At 49.8% G+C, this 21,655-nt stretch overlaps 2 protein-coding genes across 2 annotated transcripts in view; both read left to right on the forward strand.

Annotated features, from left to right (window-relative positions):
* Window positions 1-885: 885 nt before the first annotated feature.
* On the forward strand, window positions 886-5,795 carry TMEM80 (transmembrane protein 80; the record flags this gene model as incomplete). The annotated part of the gene is given in 5 exon segments (XM_082485015.1): window positions 886-940; window positions 3,739-3,785; window positions 3,789-3,906; window positions 4,019-4,111; window positions 5,421-5,795. Coding segments are annotated over 5 exon segments (519 nt in total). The 3' UTR covers window positions 5,627-5,795.
* Window positions 5,796-11,969: 6,174 nt separating this feature from the next.
* The window catches only part of EPS8L2 (EPS8 signaling adaptor L2), a 68,179-nt gene continuing 58,493 nt past the window's right edge, over window positions 11,970-21,655 (forward strand). The window contains exon 1 of the mRNA XM_082485105.1: window positions 11,970-12,032. The gene's annotated coding sequence lies outside the window, so the exon portion shown is untranslated. The remainder of the gene's footprint in view (window positions 12,033-21,655) is intronic.

Consider the following 21,655-nt stretch of genomic DNA (forward strand, 5'->3'; position numbering starts at 1 on the left):
CAGCCTGCTGTTACACCTGAAATTATATATTCAGCTGGCATAGTAATTACTACTTAACTGCAGTATCCCTTTCACAGGCGTGTTGTGGGGTTTAAATGTTTAACCCTTGTGAAATGTTCCCTGGTGCTCAGGGGGAGGCAGCATATTCTAAACAATAGCAGCTATCAAACCTGTCCTCCAGAACAGATACAGGAACGTGGTCAGTGCCCTCTTGTGGAAAATGATTTAAAATAAAATTGGGTAACTGCTGTTACGGAATTCACTAGAGATTGCATGTAAGGTAAAATCATACTCTAATTATACCACTGGCATCAATCACAGCAGCGTAGCTGCCCAGCACACATGAGGCTACGCCGGTGTTTGGTTATACAGAAGAACTTCACATCCAGACACCTCTTACGGAATAATAACACGTCTGCAGATGCAGTTGTGGCATTTCAAATTAACATCCTACTTCACAGTCTAAAATAACTTTAAAACGGAGACATCACCTTATTGCTGTGCAAGAAAGGAAGTACATCATCTTGACACAAGGTGTTAAACTTTCCCATGAGGGTTTGTACCGGGGTATAAATACAAACACATCTTTAACCATTAGTCACTGCAGAACAAGATGTGTAATGAAACCTTTTACTCCTATTCTGGAAAAAGAAAGAAAGCATTCATTAAAATGCACTTCGGCTAAGTGAAGGGATGAGTCTGTTAGGAGCCTATAGTCCCTTTACAGAAAGTGGCGAAGGAGACGAAGCACGTCCAGGAGGCATTTCACATCACAGACAGAATGAATCACCTTCTAAAATTGCTTGCCTATTTCCACTGCGTTCCCAAATTGGATACCTTAATTAGATGCCTAAAGTTAGTGGGGATTAATTTGGGCCCAACTGCATGAAACTATTAGGTGATGAGGACATTAACCTCAAGAAGCCCAGGGATGAAAATGGTGAGGTGAGTATGTCCCACTGATTCGATGATAATGAGATGTCTCTGAGAAGATGGATGAAACGGCCTTTCACAGACAGTTTTGCTCTCTGTGAAACAGAGATCATAACTTTTCAATTCCTCATGTGTCTCAAAGAGGCTAAGAATGAGTTACTTAAGAGGTACTTTAGTAGGTCAGTGCCATGATGTTGCAAGGGAATTTTATCTGCGTTTTTGCAGGAAAAAAAAAGTAAAATGTATTGGTTAGCTCGTATAAAATATTCTGTATGATTTCTGTGGGTGATCAGAACGTAGCAAGGTTTTACGTGGAATGACTTTGCTTTTGAAGGGAGCCGGTTTGGAAGGATGTGATTCATAGAAACTGGGGAGCCCTGTGTTCTACACAGACACTTTCTCACAATTTAAAAACAAATGGTACATTCTGGTTCCCTTGCATGTTTCCCTTATTCCTGCATAGTTAGAGGGATGAATGTCATCTGCTGTGAAAGGACAGGACGAACAAGTTCTAGGTTATGCCTGTGTACTTCTTTATGGTTTGAAAGAGCCATGGGTTCATCAGTGAAAGTGACTTTTCACAAGAGGGATTTCCCCCCAATTACTTTAGAATTTGTGTATTTGAAATAGTTATTTTTGGAACCTGAACTGCATGATCTGAGAAAATAGTAAGTCTTCCAGTGAACTGAAAAAAAAATTTTTACAAGCATGATTGATCTCTCTAGTAAGATTGGTTGTTTGAATGTTTCTGCAGCACTTTTGGTAAATAGTTAGACTAATTTTCTTCTCTTTATTTTTTCCTTCTCAACCAAAAGGAAGAAATTCTTCTGTTGTATCCTTTTTGTAGCTTTCATCCCTGACACGCAGGAATCTTCAGGAAGACTGCCTGAAATGCATTCACATCTTCCCGCCTAATAAATCTGCACAATGCTATTTTTGTGTTATTCTTTGAGTTCTCCATCATCAGCACCATCCAGAGGAGGCAAAACTGGTAAAACATTTCTTCCAAGGGAAGGTGTTTTTTGCAGCATTAGCTGGGGTTTTGCTGAGATTTTGCCCTGATTGGCCCCACTCGTGCCCAAACCTCTTTTACCCACCCTGCAGTCTTGACCGAGGGCCAGCAGCCGCGTTTTATGGTCATGTAACTCTCATTCCCTTAGGAAGCAAGGCTAAAAATTGGGTTTGTGGCCTGATGGGCATAAGCCCCATTGCAGCACACCTCACAGACAGCTGACACAGCCGACAAGAGGTAGTAAAAGCAGCTTTTAGTACTTCCTCTTCTCTCATGCTAATTCACCCTGCCTTTACTCCTGCCAAGATCTAAGTAACCTCCGAGGAGACACCCTTGGCTTCAGAGATTTCCATGCTTAAAAGCTATCTAGTAATTTTTTGCTCCACCTTCCTTCAACTGGAAAAACACAAAAACCTGGTTCTGTTTTAATAAAATGAGCTGCTCTGGGAACTGGAATACATCCACCGCGTGTGGGTGCGTGCTCCGTTCAGCAACTGGATGGCAGTTCCTGTAAAAGATGCCTGGAATGAAGTCCCTGCTTGGAGGTATTCAGGATTTGAGAAGGGCTGGGGGAGAGAGGTGAGGATAAAAAATATTCTGTGTATGGAAAGAAAGATGCGGAAATAATGAAATCCGCACTGATAACTTCCTTATATGAATTACGTTGCATTATTTAAGGCTAAGAAAGGCATTTGGTTATCAAAAATGCATATGAATGGCCAAACTTCCTGGATTCTTGGAGCCATGTTCCAGCTTCTCCATGTGGTGGTGAGCTCCAGCACGTCCTACGCGTGTCTCTCTGCTATATTGCATTAATAACATGCTGCTGTGCATCAAGAGAAAGATTTCTTCAGTATGTACATACCCGCTATATAGGAATTGTGCCTATCCAGGGGATGGGTGGGATCTTGAAGACATCCAGCTGTAAGGTGCCTCCTATGAACCAGGCAGTTCAGCTTCTCTCGCAGTCAGAGAGGGAGCTGGCACGGCTTAACACCGGCAGTTCACCCCACTCTGCTTGGGAGCTGCTTGGCTGGGAAGGATCCTATCTCCGCTGACTCCCTAGGGAGCACAGGCTGCTAATTCTGAGTGGGTGTGTGACTTCAGGATGGCTGTCGTCTCGGGATGGCTGCAGCTGGGAAGAATCTGTCCTGAGCCTGCAAGTAATTGCTCCCTATTTGTATGACCATCTGCTGTATTCCCTGTCCTTCACGGGCATTTCGAGGCTGTATTAAGGATTGTGGAGCTCTTGGATACCTTGGCAGCGGATCCACATAGACAGACAACTAACTAGAGCTAAATACTATAGTATACAACAGTTTTGTGAGCAGTGAATTAAAGAAGTCTGTTTCTTACAAGTTTACATCTCAAAGTTGAGCTCGTGGCCTTTTTCAGGCACATCGCAAGCACAGCGTTCAGACTTTCCATCATGTGGGCAGTAATAGGGCCTGTCTGCTTCATATAGCCACCGATTCTCAAAAACTTACAGGAATTTGATGTATTGGAGTCTGCCAACCCTCTGTCAACTTGCTTAACGCTGACTAACAGGTATAGAAGTCGTTTGGGGAAATGTACACATGCCCCCCCCCATTTCCTTTGGCTAACAAATACCCCACTACACACCAAATAATTTTTTTTTTTTTAAAAAAAGGAACTAAAGCCAAACCTGAAACAGCAAGCTTTTATGCTAACTCTTGGTGTTTGCAATCTCAAGTTACTTTCTGCACCCTACCCAGCAAGCCAGTCATAGTTGAACCATTCAGTATAAAAAGGCGCAGCAGTGTATTTTGAAGTTACTGGGAAGTGGCGATTTTATGAAACGGATCCCACCTCATTGCTATGAGAAATCCTTAACAACAGTTATCAGCTGTCATCTGTTCCTTTACAGATTCTATTTTACGTAAATGGGATTTATTACATCTTTTACTTCTTGGCAACTCTGGCAATGATTGTTTATAAAGGTAAGTTGCACATATTCCAACACGGAGTAGGCTGTGTGCTCACGCCATGGTTGTGGTTTGTCGGTATGCCTGCTGTATTTTCCTGGCTTATTTACACTGTGTTATTCCACAGGTGAAGTTTTCAGTTATCCAGATGATTTTTTGGCTCCTGATCTTGCCTTGCTTTTCATTATGGCCATTCTTGAAGTGCTGCGATTATACTTGGGTATGTCATGTTACGAGCGTGCCTTTTCAGGGGAATATAATCTTGAAACGTTAATCATTCTGAAATTGAATGTGTGTCAAAATATGCCAGTTTAGCAAACTAGCAGATATTTGGAGACTGTCGTTCATTTATGTCATTAAACTTTGTCTGACTGATCAATAGATTTGACCAGAGGGTCAAATAGAATTTTCTCTCATATGAAATATAATCTATAATGCCATTAAAAAACAATAGCCGAGTTGTCAGAAAGCAATATAACTGGGACAGCTGGAACGCCGTTTACAAGTGAGCGTGACTTGTGAGAATGAACATGTTGTAACACAGATTTGCATTCACTGAGGCGATCCGGCTCCTTTGAACAGCTCCAGCAACGTACACAAGTAACCAAGTGGCCGGAGCCTTGTGGAACAGGTAATGCTAAGGACGTCCCCGAGCAGCGTACAGCTGCCACCGCGACTACGCCTTTCCCTTTCACCCCTTCTGAAGACACATGCCAGTTCCAACATCTTCGTTTCCCTAAGACAGAACAGCGCAAAGGGCCTCCTGACCCCTGCCCAGAGCTTGCTAAAACTTCCAAAAGTCCTTTTTTAGACAAACAAGTTACTGTTAAAATTTACGTTCGATATTGCTAAGACATTTATGCAAGGTGGGTCTCTGTTGAATTCAGCTGACTTGCTCCAGGGGTGGGTGAATTTAACCTGCTGCCTTAAAGCTCTGCGTATGTTTGCTTGGAGCCTAGTGGATGAATAAAGAAGCAAGTTTCAAGTCCAAGGTAGTTAAACAGCAAAATCTGCTGAGACTAGCTTGGAAATAAGATGCAAGGAAGAGATAAGTGCAGCTTCTCCACAATGATAGTAATTTGAAATAGGACTAGATTAGCAGGGAATACAGAATATGCTGTATTGCGTAAGATTTTAAAATGAGGATTGGGTGCTCTTAGACATGCACCGCAGGCACCGAGTTGTCACGGTAGGTGCGGGGCTGGGGGAAAGTTTGATGGTTGACTTGAAAAAAGCTTGAGTTGCAGCTTCAGAACTGCTTATCTGTGGTAAGAAAAGGTAGGCGGCATGACTTTGAGTATCAACCGACTGCTCTTTAGAATAGCTTCGGTCAGCAAGAAATCGATTGTCTGTTGGTGTTGGAGTTTCTTCTTACATTTACTGCCAGAGCCTTCATTCAGGGCAGTATTTCAGCATACTCTGAGCTGTAAGAACTAGAGCCTTTCTTGAACAGGAATACTCCGGACTTGTGGCTTGTGATATTGTCAGAACAAATCAAAGACTCATATCAGCTTTTTGTTTCCTTCGAGGTTCAAAGGGTAACCTGACAGAAGAAGAGGCTCCATTGGGGCTCAGCCTTGTGATCACAGTCGGAAGTGTGATTCTGTCCGTGTATTTCCTGGTGTGGCAAACTTATGTGCTGAAAGCAGATGTCATTATAAACGCTGTTCTTCTCTTTACTTATGGGCTTGAGTCAGTATTAAAGGTTGTAGCCATTGCTGCTTTTGTCAGCTAAACCCTAGCAGTTGCCGACACGTTTTCAAAACATTTCTTTTATGAAAGAATGGGTTTATATTTAAATTTATTTAATTCTTTTGCATATAAAAATCCTGTAAAACTTTCCTCTGTTTAAAGTACAAATTTTTGAGGGGCAGAGATCTCCCTGAATGGGAGGTTTAATATCCTGTGTAGCAGCTGTGTTCCACTGTCTCGTCAGTCAGCTTATTTATGGGCAAAGGCGAGAGATGATTCAGCAAAAGCGCTTAATGCTCTGGTGTTCATCAGGGATCGATTCTAAATCTTCATTCCCAACGCAGAATAGTAGCCAGCACATCATCTAGCTGCACGCCGTTGAGATGATGTGAGTTTTCATGGCATAGCAGCAACGTACAACCAAAGTGACACAGAAATGAATGAGGCCAACGTAGCGCGGACTCATTTCTGCCTCACTGCAGCCACGTTCCTCTTTGAGGGCACAGTTTCTCTTCTGCTCTCATTTGTGTTTTCAGCCCCCAGTGGTAATTTCCCTGACTTTAGTAGGGCAGGACCTGATTTATCCCAGTGGGACAGAGCTGAATTGAGTTTTGCGTGTGCCCAGAGAGCCGAGCTACGGGGTTTGGGCAGCTGGTTCTTACTGGCCCAGAGGCCAAAGGCTGTAGTGAGAGTGTGTTTGTTCGAACAGGATGGCCTTAAGACGAGCATAAACATTCACTGTTCACTCACCCTTCTGTCCTATTTAAGAGTCCAACAGAATGCCGTCAGATGTATTTCTATTTGGTGTTAAATGTGTTTATTTCTATGATTCTGAAAAAAATTACTACATTCGAGCCTTGTCTTTTAAATGAAGAACTGTGTGCAATTTCAGATTTTTTTACTCTATCAAAAATACGTTTGTATTAATGTAAAGCTTGGGGAGTTTGCGGGGGTTTTGCACAAGCAGGTTTTATATTCAGAATTTCCTATTTTTGTATTTATTTATTCAAATAAATAATGTTTTAGATCTAAGAAGCGTTTGAAGTGCATAGCATCTTGTTTGGATCCTAGGCTACAGCTGAGCCTACAAAGGAAGGCTTGGGCGAGTCTGGATGTGTGCAAAAGACTCTCCTGGTCCTGCTGCTGCTGCTGCTGCAGGTTTGCACTACCCAGGGGCTGAAAACAGAGTGGTGTGGGCCCCGTATCACCTCAGCCCCACTCCTGTTTTCTTTCCAGTGGTGGCAGAAGGGAACAAAAGATGCAGAAGTTCCCATGGAAGGGCCCAGTTCCATCCCTCAGTCATACCCAGGGGAGCCCCTTCCAAGGTGACATCAGCTTCTGCCCACGTGACACTGTGCCGGCAGTGGGGACCAAAACACAGACATTGGCACCAGTCCCCCAGGGCCGGATCCTGTGAAGTCAGCGGCGCGACCAGCCCTGTGTTGATCAGCAGGCACGAGGCTGCGCCCACGAAAGCAGCACAACCGGGTGCTACAGAGCAGCCAGGAAATCGAATGACCAAATGTTCCTGTGCTTAATCTGCGTGAATCAAACACCTGCCCATTTGTCCTTCCAGATTTGCTTGGCATAATGGAACGTGCTCATCACATACTCGTAACGAGGAGTGACAAACAATACCGAGCTCTATCTACCCCGTTAATGACGAATGCATACCAAGCAAAATCCCTTTCTGTACATGTACAAATAAAAACACATTTTTTTTCCTGGTATTTACACCTGCCTTATACAAAGGTCTGGCAACAGAACATCTGACAGGTTTGAAAGGAAATATTGCAAAGTGGAATTGTTGTTTTACCTGAACAGCAGATGGGGTCACACGTGTTAACTTTAAGTTGCAGCCTCTGCACTTTACCTTCTGTCCTTCTTGTGGTCCTCACTACAAACAAAATAAATACAAAATATTAGCACAACTGGAGGCAGCAGAGACCCGCGTGTAGCTTCAGGAGACACTAGTAAAGGCAGCGGAAGGTGTTCTGCCCCTGAGGTGTTTGACCCCACCACAGATCACCGACCCCTCAGCTACGGCCCTACAACCATTTGTGATGCTGTGCCATACAGCTGGACCCCCGGCCTGAGCCACGCGGAAAATAGCCCTCCAAAATGGTTCTGATGAAGGTGTTAATTAGGTGGCAGCTGCTATGTTTCTGCCTGTCCCCACAGTGCGATACGAGTTTGGGACAGTATGCTGGGCCACGCAGAGTAGAAGAGCCTCTTCCTCAAGCTTATAAAACAGTGTGTTTATAGTTTTATATATATATAACAGTATGTTTTTTATATATATACTTATAAGACAGTGCAGTTTGTTTATTTATTTATTCATTATATGTTATAAAACATGGTGAATCCTTTGCTCCTAACCATCGCCTAGATGAAAAACAAGAATCGGCAGAGAGTGACAGTGCTCGCTGATAGTCAGCAATGGGACACATATACACAGAAGATAATGAATATAAATTTTTGATCTCATTTCAGAGTACCGCCTGATGGCCTGCAGACTGGTCACAGAGTCCTGGGCGGCTGTCAGTCCCTGCTAGGGACCAGCTGGCACCAACCTAGATCTACAGGACAGCTCTGTTTCGATTTTCCAGTTTAAGAAAAAATTGTCCATGAACTTTTTCTGAGTAGATGATCAGATACTGGGGTGCTTCTGCTGCTGACAGCCCCCCACTCTGTGACGAATGTAGGAGAAGGATGAAGAAGTCTGTAAGCTTCAGATAACTCCTTCGTCTCGGATATTTCCAGGGTTTGAATGGGAATTGTCACTTATGCTGTTGACCCTGATTTCCTGACAGCTTCTCTCCATGCTGAGCTGGTACAAAGACCCAAATGAATTGGACCCTGACCTCAGAGAGTTCCTCCGATCAGGAGCTCCTTTCCAAACCGTTCCTACTGCTTGGAGAAGTCAGGGCACTGCATAGTGAAGCCATTGATGACATTTGCCAGACAGAAGATTGCTGGAGCTTTTAATTATGAGGCCCAGCCCTTCTGAAACAGGACGAGCGAGTTGGATGAAAACGGCATTAAAAATTTAGAGGAACACATATTTTGAGGAGCTCGGTTTGGGTGTTGTTTACTCTGCAAGGAAGAAGCCTTTGTTCTCCAGCCATCATAGGGGTGTCTGCCGCCAACCTGATTTAAAAGGCTGATCGCAAGAGGCAAGTTAACCTCCTGGGATTGCGAACTCGCAGATACTCTGAGAGATAGGGCTTTATTGGTCCATAGCTTTATGTTCCTGTGCACAGAAAGAGCGCACAGACCAAAACCCAGCTAAGTGCTACAGGCCCCCAGCGACAGCCATCTTTGTCACAGCGCTGAGTGCCTTCGAGCCGTGGCCAAAGGAGGAAGGCTGAGGACACACGCTTGTGTCGTTCCACAGCTGGGAGCCACGTCCGCAGAGCAGGCGTGCAGGAACCACCGCGCACAGGCGGGTAATTCCCCTCTGGCTGATCGCCTCTGCCCCACTTCGACCAGCGGCGGCTGTTGCAGGGAAGATGTAATAAGCTCAGTTGTGGTTTTCTTCCCTGCCCAGAGGAAAAGTTCCCTCCTCTGCTCAGCAGTTAGAGATTTCCTACGGGGCGCAGCACCTCACAGTACGCCACTGTGCCTGTGTCCATCATGAACATGCAGCCGAGGCTGCCAGACAGCAAGCAGTCTGTGCCTTAAACCTTAAATAGCTTCTCCAACAGAATCCTTCCAAATCCCAGTTTGCATCCTGGGAAAATCAGCCCAGCCCCAGTGGCAGATGCCACGTTTCAGGGGGTAGGGATGTCCTGCACAAACCCTTTCAGCTGGCAAGGCTCGCCGGGCTCCAGCACAGCTGATGTTCCCACCGCATTTCCCTTCGGTTGAACCGCTATCCCTTCCCCTGCCCGGTGGTGTGGCGTGGCATTCTCTAACTGCTGCTTCTCCCAGGGCTGGCTGTGTTTTCACAGTGCATCCCGTACCGAGATCCCCTGGGACCTCACCGACATTGAGCGAGGAGGATGACGGGGCGCCGGGCGGGTGCCTCACACCGAGTATCGGCTCACGTTCCCCTGCAGTGGAAGAGGTCATTCTCCTGTCAAAACCCAGCTGCTGAAATGGTGACTGTCATGCGGGGAACTGGCTCTCCCCCTGCCCATCCAGCTCACCCGGCGGCATTCCTCCGGCGATAACTCACCTGAGGCGGTTCCCCTGCCCGCCATCTGGATGCGGGCCAGGCAGCAAGCTGAGCCCGAGCCCCCGCGGCGCGGCAGGCACCGAGGAAAACCACAGTGGCAGGGAACTCGACAAGCACCAAGTTAAGGAAGCCGGGCTTCCTCCAGACCTGTGTCCCATGGTGGAAGAGTTTTCTTATTTCTTTCCCTGGTGTCTATCGGAGTTGCAGCGACTCCTGCGATGGGGCTGGCGATGGGGGGCTTCTCTGGCATGTACATGCCATGGGTTCAACGCGTGGTGGGGAGGTCGATGATGCATGTGCACTTTAATAAAATGCTCTCAAAAGCCACAGTTTTTGGAGAGAGCTGACTAACCAGCTGGATCCTACACTGCCGCTGACACATCTGTAAGACCCAACACATTCAGCTGATATTTTCCAGCTTAATGATCAGCTCATGAGCTGACCCTACCATTTTAAAAAATGTTAAATCTTCAGAAAAATAAAACTAGGTGTTCTTTGAAAGTAGTAAGTCTGCCCACAGAGGAGACTGTTTCCCAGAGCTCAGGGTCCCTCTATGCCCCCAAACACGCGGGGCTGAGCTGGCAACATGGCACACCCCAAGCACAACTCAAACAGCCTCTCCGCAGTGCCACGAGAGAAACTCAGTAGTGGCTTTGACATCTTTTAAAATTTCCCTCTGGCTTTTGAAGAGCAACAGAGGAGCAACTAGGGACCATGTGAGGAGACTGAGGTTTCTAAAGAAACCTTTCCCCAGAGAACACGGGAACGACGCTCACCACAACGCAGGGGCTGAAGCTCAAGCCCTACCTCTGCCACTCCAGCAAGAAGCAGCTCTTGCTTTCTCTGGGACCCTGGTGAAAAGGGGATGGTGGTCTCGCTCCAGACAACACCAATAACAGAGCTTGGACATCCGCAGGGGAGGGCTGACAGTACTACAGTAGCACAGGAATGCTCGCTGCGATAGCCAAAAGGGTCCTGTATAATTTCTGGCTGCCAGAACACATGGGCACACGCGTGTGAGTAATGACGGGGTCCTGCATGCGGTGGTCACCCCGGCAGAGCCGACAAGGAGCATCTCCTGCCGAGGAGTGAGCCCTGCTCAGGCTGCCCCACGCTCACACCAAAACCTTTGCCCAATGCCCAAAATCCAGTGAGCCCTTTCAGTCCCCTCCTGTGCCACCACCATTGCTTCACCCCCCCAAAAAAGTGGGTTTAGCAATCACACTCCCCTCTCCCCGCCATAGCTCTGCCCAAGCTACATTTTACTTTTCCCCAGTGCCTGGGGCTGAAGTGTGGGGCTGAGACATGTGGCTCTACCTCCCGCCAGCTCACAGCAGAGCTGGGGCACGAGAAGGGGCTTTATGGCCCTTCTCTTTATGGCCCCGAGGAGCACAGTGCCACGGCATGGGGTACCCCAAAGGGGGTTCTGCTCCTCAGCCCCGAGTGCTTCGGGGACCTGGAGAGAGAGGACGTGTTGCCCTCTCCCTCCACCTCACAGCACCTCTCCCCGCTGCGCTGCCAGGGCAGAGAGAGCAGGCGGGAGCGAAGCTGGAGGAAAACAACCCGCCAGCCAGCGCAGAGCTGCGGAGGAGAGCACCGGGCTGCACAAAAGGTGCCTTGTTCCCCCACGAGGCAGACGGGCAGCGCGTCCCCTCCCTCGCCGGTGATGGAAAACCCAGCTCCAAGCTCTCCTTTGCCACCCCTTGCCGCCTTCAACCTCCCCCCCTTGGGTACAAAATGTTCTCAGGCGAAAGAAACCTGAAGTTTAACACGTCCCTCCCGGCTTTCAGTCCCCTCGCACCAGGAGCGGGCAAAGGCCCCCGCTGCCCCAGGTGCCTTGCGGGGATGCAGCCGGCTGGCCGGGGCCACCGGCTCCTAGTTATACAGTAACCTGTTGCTCCGGGTCCCAGCTCCACCTCTCGCTGCCTCCACATCCCTCCCCTCCTCTCTCCTCTGCCAAGAAACCTCTGTCACCTGCTCTCAGACAACCGGGGCGAGCGGCACCGGGACGAAAGGGCAGAGGGAAGCCAGCGGCACGGGGACCCCCAGGCTGGGGCACCGGCTGGGCTCTGCCTCGTTGTCTCCTCCATCCATCCATCCCTCGGCACAGGGCACCGGGCTCACAGGCAGAGCGCTGCGCGGGGAGGCAGAGAGAGCTTGGCTGCCAGAGAATGGCAGCGGGATCTAACTAAGGAGGGCACGGCTAACTGGGAGAGGACGCACGGGAGCCCAGGGAACTGCAGGAGACAAGAGCGGCTTCTCAGCACCGGTAAGTCCCTCCTTGCAAACCCTAAAACTTCACATCCTCCCCCCCCAGCGTCTGTGTGCTTCAAAAGTGTGGTCGATTCAGCTGCGGAGGGAGCGTGACTGGAGAGGGGGCTGCGGCTGGGATAACTGTCAGTGCATAGGTTTATGTTGGCTTTTTGGTTTTGTTTTTTTTTAAAGGGTGAAAAAAAGTAATTTTTCCAGCGTTATGTTTTCGGGGTTTGTTTCCCGTTCTTGCGTTTCCCCGCCGGGCCAGATCCAGTAGGTGGCACTTTCTTGGCAGCAAAATGTCCGTCTGGCACAAAACGGGGCGCTTTTTTTTGTTGTTGTTGTTGTTCCTACCAAAGTCTGGAGACTGTAGTTTTGAGCAGCTGTTTGTCTGCAAACCTCGGGGTTTCCTCCGTTCGGGACGCATACGGGCAGAATTTGTGCTGTTCCCCACCAGGCGCCTTGGGGAGCTGCTGCTCTCGGTGGGTGAGCTCTCCCTGCCTGTGACCTTGGCAGGATTCATCAACCAATTTCTAAGCAGAGGGGAGACTCTCTTAGAGCTGCCCTGGATCCCCCAGCGTGACAGCTCTGGCTCCTCTGGAGCTTTCATCTCCATTAACGAGCTGGAGCGCAGCTCTCCTGTCCCCTTTCACTTATTTCCTTGGAAAATGCCAGTGCAAACTCCACCGAGGACAAGGCTCAGGGACAAATAATTTGACTGACGTTATTTTTAAATACTGGAAATAATTGTGAGACAACACAGTGGTAAAATATGGTGATTGCCCTGCTGTAATTAGGGCAACGGGGAGTAACACTTGCACTGCTGGGCTGCTCTGGAACGACGCACGAAGCGAGCGCTGTAACTGGGATCAGATCCGTCGGTGGTTGCTCATCCGAGAGCTCCAGCGCCGGGCTGCTTTGGTGGGATCTGCCCCTAAAACGGCCTTTTTCTGAGTTAAAGAAATGAGAGCAACAAGCTCAGCCCCCAGCTGACGCACAACAGCCTGGCTGGCTGCAGAGAGAGACCCACGCGGGGTTTCACCGACACGCAGTAGCATTCCTGGCTCCGTGTAGTTGAGTGATTGAGTTTTCAGTTGAGCAGGGTGAAAAATTAGTCCTTCGTGCAGAGAAAGGGCAGGCAGCGGTCCTGAACCAAGGATCGCTTTAAGACAGGACTGTGAAGAGGGACTTGGGGGCCACGGTGGGAATGTGTCTGTGAGTGGCAAAGGTCATTGCTTCGCCCTGGTTAAAACCAAGGCTTCAGTTGGTGGTTTGGGGTGATACCAACAGCTCGATCCCTGTTGTGGTCAGTCCTGGGTTGTACCTGCTGCTGGTTTCCGATGCTGAAGCACTGGGAAGCCAGGCTGGCCGAGGACCTGGTGCTCTTTCGGCTGGATCCCAGCCCTCGGCACACACAGGCAGGATCCGTCTGCTGTACTCTGCGGCGCAGGGTGGCTTTCTCATGTGATGAGAGAGCTTAGAGGGACTGGGGGTGTTTTCAGGCACTTGAGAAAAAGTTGAGCGCCGGCATCATTGAAATGAATGTTGGTGAGGTCCCAGGGAAGGGAAACAGCTGTAAAAGACAGCGGAGCGTGGCTGCTGTGGGCACACACGCATGCACTCACGCCCATTTGCTTGGCACGATAAAGCAGTTTGCCAAGACAAGCTTTCAGTCCTTGGCTTCCTGCCCCTCTGCCGGTCACCACCCAAGGCGAGGGTGGGCAAAGACACCAAGTCTGAGGCGAGCAGCCCGGCCTCCGCACAGCATGAGGAAGAAATGTCTTCTGGGCCACAGGTTCTGTACCACAGAGGCAGACAGACTCTCTCCTTCGGTGCCCACCTTTGTTGACTGCAAACAACTCACCATCAGTCGGGGTGACAAAACCCAGCCCTGAGCCTGGCAAAATAGCTCCTATAGCTCATTGCTTCTGGGGTCCCATCTGCCCGACTCCCATGGATGCAGGCAGCCGGTCCATACGGACCAGCTTGCCAAGCTGGGGGGCAGCTTACTTGCGTGCAGGCAGGTACATCACGGAGAAGATGCTGTCTACGGCAACGTTAACACAGCAGGCACCATTTTGTGGGGCTGTGCCCCTGTGGCTGCTGGCCCGACTTCAGCCAAGGGCATGAAGAGCCAGGGAGGGGTTGCGCAGGAGGAATCCAGGCCAGCTAGAGCCGCTCCGGCAGAGGAACTGGGCTGTACAACCCTGCTGGGCAATGGCCTCAGGGCCAAACCTGCCAGATGTTTGTTAGCATCTCACCCTTGATAAGATGGCTTTGAATGTGCTGGAAAAAGGAGTGCTTTTTTCTTAGGGTCACGGTATAATTCAGGCTGGAAGTGAAAGAGATTCAGAAGAGACTCTAATGCACTAAAGGACTCGGGAGGTTTCAGTCCTTGTTGTAGACAAAGAAAGGAGTGAAACTGGGAGAATATACATGTTGGTTTGTGTGGGCTTGAGAAACATCCATATAAAATAAGTCCAGGTGCAAAGCCTGAGTACATGGGGGAGCCTCGGAGTATTACATTCCCAGAGTGCTGGATCCTGCAGTGCTGCTTCGGAGCCGTGTCTCCATCCCAGTCTCTGCTTGGTTTCTCTCTCCCATGCCATGCTCTCCCTCGAAGTGCTAGGTGAGGGCAGGTGGGCAGTTTTGATGAAGACTCAGTGATTTTCTCCTTGTGCGGGGCTGAATTCTGGCCTCACTTCTCCTTTACGTAACTGCAGTCAGCAGTACTGCTCTTAACTCCAGGGCAGATGTTAGCACATAGCCTTTAGCCTGTGAGTTTGATGTGACTGGCAATAAAATAATGACTCGCTAAAAATACTCAAGCCTTACGAGCCTTCCCTACTGTCCCCCAAGCAGAAGTGCCAGGAAAGTCCACAGACTGAGATAATTTCCTGCACTGCGGTAAAGCTTTATCAGCAGTAGGGTGTCCGCCTGGAGCAGATCTAGCAGCACGTGACTCTGCTGCCACGGCCTCCTGAACCACCCTGACTTGGCCAAGGTTCAGTGGGTACCCAGAAAAATACCCACCTGCCTGCCCAAGAGGTATTCAAACCTCCCACTCGGAGGGAGGGGAAGGGTGGTACCTTCAGAAACCCTCCCTGCTCATCCGACTGTGTTATAGGAGAGTCCTTGCACCATCAAAAAATGGTGCCAGGCACTGTACAACGACTGAGTGACGCAGAGTTCACAATGGAGATGAGATCCCAGGAGGCCTGAGATCCACATTCGACTCCTGGATGGATCTCCATCTGCCCACACGACCATGCAGCAGAGAGGAGCCTTTAAGGATTTCATTCCCCATTGTGTGGCGGGGAGGCTGTGAATGGCAATTTTTTCTGCTTGCAGCAGGTTTGAAGTGGCAAGCTCAGGGAAAAAAAGTATGCTGTTACCCATCCCTAAAATATTTAGTCCCCTGCATCAAATCGCTGCCAAGAGGGAGCGGACAGGGATCCCGCAGAGAGCCGATCCCACGCACTGGTGTCATTGCACTGCTCCCACATGAAGGAGGCCACCTCTGCGCGCAAGGCGAGAGCTCATCCTTTCCTTTCCCAAGGCAGCGAGAGCCTTGCTTTCTCCTGGGCTGGGGATGGTGCCGCCTGCAAACTGGAAATGCACGACGCTGCGGGCAGGGGGGGTAACCAAAATAGCTCCGGTGTATTTATTTCCTGGTAATCCAGATAAATCAGGAGGAATCGCAATTAAGAAGGGAGGGAAGGGTGTGTAGCTGAGCGCTGGACCGGTTTGGAGATCTTCCCCATCCACCTGCACTGCAATTCCCCAGGAGAGCCCAGCCCTTGTTCCCATTCCCCAAATGCTCCCAAGGGCGTTACTGCCACCGAGGTTCCACTGAGGGAGAAAACTAAAAGCTTCCCAATCCATGGGTGGAGGAAGCCCAAGGTAGAGAGTCGCAGGCTCTGCCTGCTCAGCTGCCCTGGAACAGTGCCTGAAGTGGCCAGAGAAGCTCCTTTGGCCCCAATTTGGCGTGAAGAATCAAGCAAAGCTTGGAAGTGACAGTTCCTGCAGGCACAGCTGAATCAGGGAGACCCTCACATCTGCACAAGGCTGATGGCAGAGGCCGGGCTGCTCCATGCCAGATCAGGGACCAAGGTCCAGTCCCGGCTGGCATGGCAGCGAGGGCCCACTCAGGGTGCTCCGTGCCCTTTCATCCATCACTGCCTACAGAGGGTCATAAATCAACCCCGCTCACCAGCATCTCCCACAAAGGTTCTCCTCACCCTGTGAAGATGGGCAAACACATCCCATGTGCCAGAAATCTCAGGTGCCACATTCTCACATCCAGACCGCAGTGGGTCTTCACCCGCTGAGGCATTAGCCCACCTATTCACCTCTCCTTTCCCACTCTCCAATACACTGACACAGCTTCTCTCAGGCATTTCAGCTGGGATGGAGGAGCTGAGCACTGCCAGGGCAATGGGCACCAAGACTCAGGGCAGGAAGGGGCAGCAGATGGGGTTTTGCAACAGCTCTGGCTGTCATGATGGGCAAGTGTGGCACAAAAGAGCCCCCCCGGCTCAGACCTCCAACCCAGCCTGACAGCTTTTTTGATGGCTGCTGGAGTAGTAACACTCCACATCTGGTGCACTGTGGTCTTTCAACACCACCTTGGAAAGGGCCAACTTTCCTTTTTTTGGTTTCCAGTTGGGGTACTGGCCCCCCAAAGCTTTTCATAACTTGAACTTGTTTGAATTTTGTTCTTCCTGCTTCCTTTTTCTTTTTTTTTTTCCCCCTCTGTCTTATCAGTCTCAACCTATCCAGATTTATATCCTACAAAGGTAAAGTGCAGACCATCTGAGTGGCAATAAACCAAAGTTCAGCCACCCAGCAGTAATGCTCCCCATTGGCGAGCAATTCAGAAAGTGAAATACTGTCGCTGGCGGGACAGTGATTAAGATCAAGTGAACAGGCAGAGTCCGAGTCAACATCACACCCCCAGACTGTTTACACGTAACTTTCCTCTTGCTGAAGATGACCAGAAGTCAGAACTATCTGGGAACCGACGCAGTTCTAACCTCTTCATGCGTTAGAGGTGTAGCTGCCACCCAAAGCCATGGCTCCCCCGGATTCCCACACCAGCAAATACAAAGCAAAACCTAAATCCTGACCCACCTCATTGCTGTGGACAACGCAAGTGGCTTGTCCTAGTCTGCCACTCTCTCCTGACTGACTCCTTTGGGGTCACTCCTCATCCTACCACTGCTGGCAGGAGAGGGTTGGCAATAAGGAGGGCGCTGGTGGGTGCTGCCCTTGGTCCAGGTATTGCTCACAGGCGGTCACAGAGGGTTGGGGCTTAGGCCAGAACCGAGACTTGAGGACACGAAATCCTCCAAGTCGGGTTTGGAGCTTTCAGTGGTAACCGTAGGGAGGAAAGAGCAGTGACTTTGCCTTTGCTCGAGATAAACACAGAGGCGTCCATTTGCCTGAGCCTGAGACATTCGTTTCATTAGTAAATTTGCTTTATAAAAACACTGGGGAGAGGAGAAGAGGGAAAGGTAATTGCACCCACGACATCCCTTAATAAATCACAGGCTGGAGCCTGCTCTCATTCCTGACACTGCTGCCTCTTAATTATAGCTGTGTTCGTCAGAGGAGACAAAGTAGGAGAGCCAGGCTTTATGCAGAAGGGAGCACTAATTAAAACCTCTCTGTTCCCTGGAAAGATATTCATGCTTTCCTCTGGGGAAGAAGTGAATGGACTTGTCTCCGACCATTCCCAAAGGTTAATCTGAAACACTGACTTTCACACAGTGAGGCAGTTCGTCCTGTTTTCAGTACCTGACGCTCTTGGCATTGCTTCTAGGTTGAGATTTGGGCCTTTCAAAACTCCTTGAAGAAGGAAGAGGAATAACACGTATCTCAGTTGCCTGGGCAGGTGTGGATGTTGCTTGCCTGGTGTGAGGTTAGGCAGTAGGGGATGGCTCCTCAGCCGATGTGCACTGACCGCAATCGAGTTTTGCAAATTGTCCCTTGCTGAGACTCCAGCCCTCAATAACTGACACAAGCAGGACTTCTGTGATGGAGAGCCTGTCCCAGACTGCACCCAAGCAAATCCTCTGATTGGAATTAGATGGACTTCAGCAGGCTTGATCCATGCTCAGATCCACATGAGAAGAGAGTCAGATCCCAGGGCAGGGGAAAGAGTCATGTACCACCAGGCACCTGCACTCCAGCATCTCCAGGTGATCTCCAGACGTGCTTGGTACCTGACCACGCAGGCAGGTGCGTTGCTGATTCACCTCTGTTTTTCCAAGACCCAAGAGCACAAACCCTTCTAAATTGCAGGAGGAGAGTAGTACATCTGAGCACTGGAAACAGCAATTTGCCCCACTGAAGCCAAAGGGCTGATTCCCAAACGGTGTAAGTCAGTGTTCTCCATCTGGTCCTGCAGAGTTTCAATAGCAGAGAACCCAAGCTGGTGAAGGGAGAGTCCAGTCCAGCACCCAGGCTGGACTCCAACCAGACACTCAAATGAGGCCAGAGTAGGCTGGATGAGGATAACATGGGGAAAATGTTGGGTTGGATTTCCCCCACCACCACCCCCCCACTTTTTTGCAATAGAAGGGGCAGGGCGGGAGAGTAAACGTGACATGAAAGCTCTGAGGGTTACCTGTTGATCCCTAGGACTGACAGGTTTGTTGCTGTGAGTTGCTACTGCTTGGAAAAAAAAATTGATGAAGTTTCACCAGCAAAAAGAAAATAAAAATGCCAGAAAAGCTACAGCTCGGTCAGATGAGCCGCTGCACTAAACTGAGCAGGAGCAGGTTCAACAGGATAAATTATAAGTAAATGAACCAGAGCTGTGCTCATTGCTGGTCTTTGCCAGGACGAGCAGGTAACACCCTAGGTGTGGTCGGGCCTGAGCAATCCTCTTGACATGGAAGCACCCGTTTCCCACTGCTCCTCTGCGCTGCTGCGTCTGCTCTGAGTTTAAAAATAAAGAAGGAAGGGCCCCTGTACATGTGACTTAAGTTACGAAACTTCCAATGCTCTTCACCTTGGAAGAGAGACAGCTGAGGTGCTGCTCTCCTTGAGATCTGCGATACTGCCCGTGGCACGGAGACAGTGAATAGGGGAACAGTTGTTTACTGGTCACAGAGCTGGGGGGCATCCCATGAAACTGGCAGCTGGCAAGTGCAGCACAAACAAAAGGAGACGGCTGAGCACACAATGTGGAACCGAGCCGTGGAGCATCTTGCCGTGGGCCATTCTGGATGTCAAAAGTTTACATAGGTTGGCCAGATGCAGAGGAGAAATTCAGGGATGAGAAAGGGTACCAAGAGCTCTTAAATCCCACTGCTGGAGGCTGGGAAACTTTGCAGAGAGGCTCCCCGTGCGCCTGTCCCATTCTTGTTCTCTCCTCTGGGCATCTGCATGGGCTACGGCCATGTGTGTACTCCCAAACTGCCACCCGAGCAGGAACGAGCACGGGTGATGGGAGAGGTGATGGACTACCCCATATCTAGGCAGCCATCTCTGGCTCCTCTGAGCCACTGGGGAGGATGGAAGGGAGGAGAAGAGCTCCAGCCCCCGTGACTGCTCAGTGGAAGGAAATGTCATGTGAGTTTAATCACAGCCTAGGGAGTGAGGGCTGAGGGTGGCTGGAAGAAACAAACCAAGCGGTCAAAACGTGCCTGGTATAGTCACATGCAAACTAGATCAGACAGGTCCCCAGAAGCAAACTAGACCAGACAGGTCCCCCAAACATCTGCTCCACACCTGGCACAAGCCCAGAGACACTCCTGCTCTCTGCTCCCTTCCTGCCAAGACCTTGTGAGCAAATGGTCAAAGGTTAGAAGAACAATCTAAAGCAGTGGAGAAGACTGTGGGAAGAGATCTGGGCCGTCACCACCCTCAGCAGTCCCTGGTATTTTCCCTAGAGTGCGGCATGTCATGCCGATTCCAACATGATCGGTCCTTGCCAAAACAAGTGCATGTAGCTGCCAAGATGCCACTCGCAGAGGCCGTGCTCCACTCCAGCACCACATGGGTGACTGGTGCTCAGATCCTCTTGTCTCAGAATCCTGTTCCCCGACAACTGGAGCTAAAAGAGGACTTGCTTATCTCATGACATCCAGCTTAGCAGTAGGCTAATCTCTTGCCAACAGTCAGTCCTGCGGGGCTGGCCTGAGGAGCACCTGGCTGGGGACCACTTTGTTGTAGCCCAAGCAGGTCCTACCAGCTGAGATGCACCAGGGCTGGATGCACTGAAAGAGCTTCTTCATGAAGGGCTGGCAACATGCTCTCGCAGACAGATGTGGGCAGGAGGGCTGCATCGCCGCCAAAGCCAGGCCAGGAAGGGGAATTACTGAAAGGGCTAAAAATGACACGTACATTTATTAATCTACAGTTGAAGGAGAACTGCGCCGGAGGGCTGGCTACCAGGGTCACAGCTCTGCTGTTAGGAAAGCTAGTATTTGCTGAGGTGGAGGATGAATGACTTTGGTTTCTCCGTTAGTCAGAGGCTCTCTGTCCCTCTCAAATCCACGTGTATTCCTGTGCTTTCAAGGCCACCTGCCCCTTTCTTCAAAGTGACTACGCCAGCTTCTCCACGGTACATGTTTAGACACAACCCCGCTTCTGCAAACCTTTCCCTGCTCCAGAGGTGACCCATAAACCTGTGGCTCATTCCCTGCAGACAGTCAGTCCAGTGAGGAGAGCTCACTGGTTTTAAACCACACGTTGTGGTAAACACCACCCCTGCCTCCTCCTTTGGCTGGAGGAGAATCCATGTGGCCTGTGTTGGCACAACTGTCTGCCACCCTCCAACAGCCCCAACCCTTGCAAACACAGTTTGCCCACCTGGCATAAAAGGGCTTTCTGCTCCTTCCCCCTCTCCCCTTTGAGGATAACAGGGTCTTCCAGGCCAGAAGGGACCTCAGGAGGTCTCTAGTCCAACCCAAAGCAGGGTCAGCTCTGAAATCAGAACAGGTTGCACAGGGCTTTACTTGGTCTGTTCTTAAAAATCTCCAAGGATGGAGATAGCACAACCTCTCTGGGCAACCTGCTCCACAGTACCAAGGTTCCCACAGCAAAAAGCATCTCCTTTGTGTCCCCCACGGAGCTTTAGCTTTTGGGGACTGGAAATCCCTGTGCTGAGCCCCTGTGGGCACGCAGGAGTGGCTAGTGAAACTTTTCCTCTTCAAGACATTACAGGAAACTCTTCTCCTCCCTTCCCAATCCTGTAAGCACTCCAGGTTTCTCCTGGCCCGGCTAACAGACCACCCTCACAGACTCTCACCCCAGCCCTCTGCCACAGGGACCAATTGGGATTTTTCCTCCTCGCCCTTGCAGGAGATTGTTTTTTGTTGTTTTTTTTTTTTTTTTTGCGGCAAGATTGTTAAAACATTTCTGCACCATAAGATTAGAAACTGCCATTTAAATTCTTCTGATAAACCCAGCCTCACACATCCTTCTATTCTAAATGAAACAAAGGGCAAAGGGAACATAATTTTTTGTTGTTTTGGAACCATCTCTCATGGGACTGTTCTGGTTACTGTGTAACTGGCTGTTCATGCTGCAAAACTCCCCTCCTGTCGGCCTCATCCATGGAGTTTGGTAGCTTTACCGAAAGCCCGAACATCGGAAATCAACCCAGATGATGGATGATGACCCTGT

This window comes from Vanellus vanellus (assembly GCF_965231255.1).
Source record: "Vanellus vanellus genome assembly, chromosome: 6".
Lineage (NCBI taxonomy): Eukaryota > Metazoa > Chordata > Aves > Charadriiformes > Charadriidae > Vanellus > Vanellus vanellus.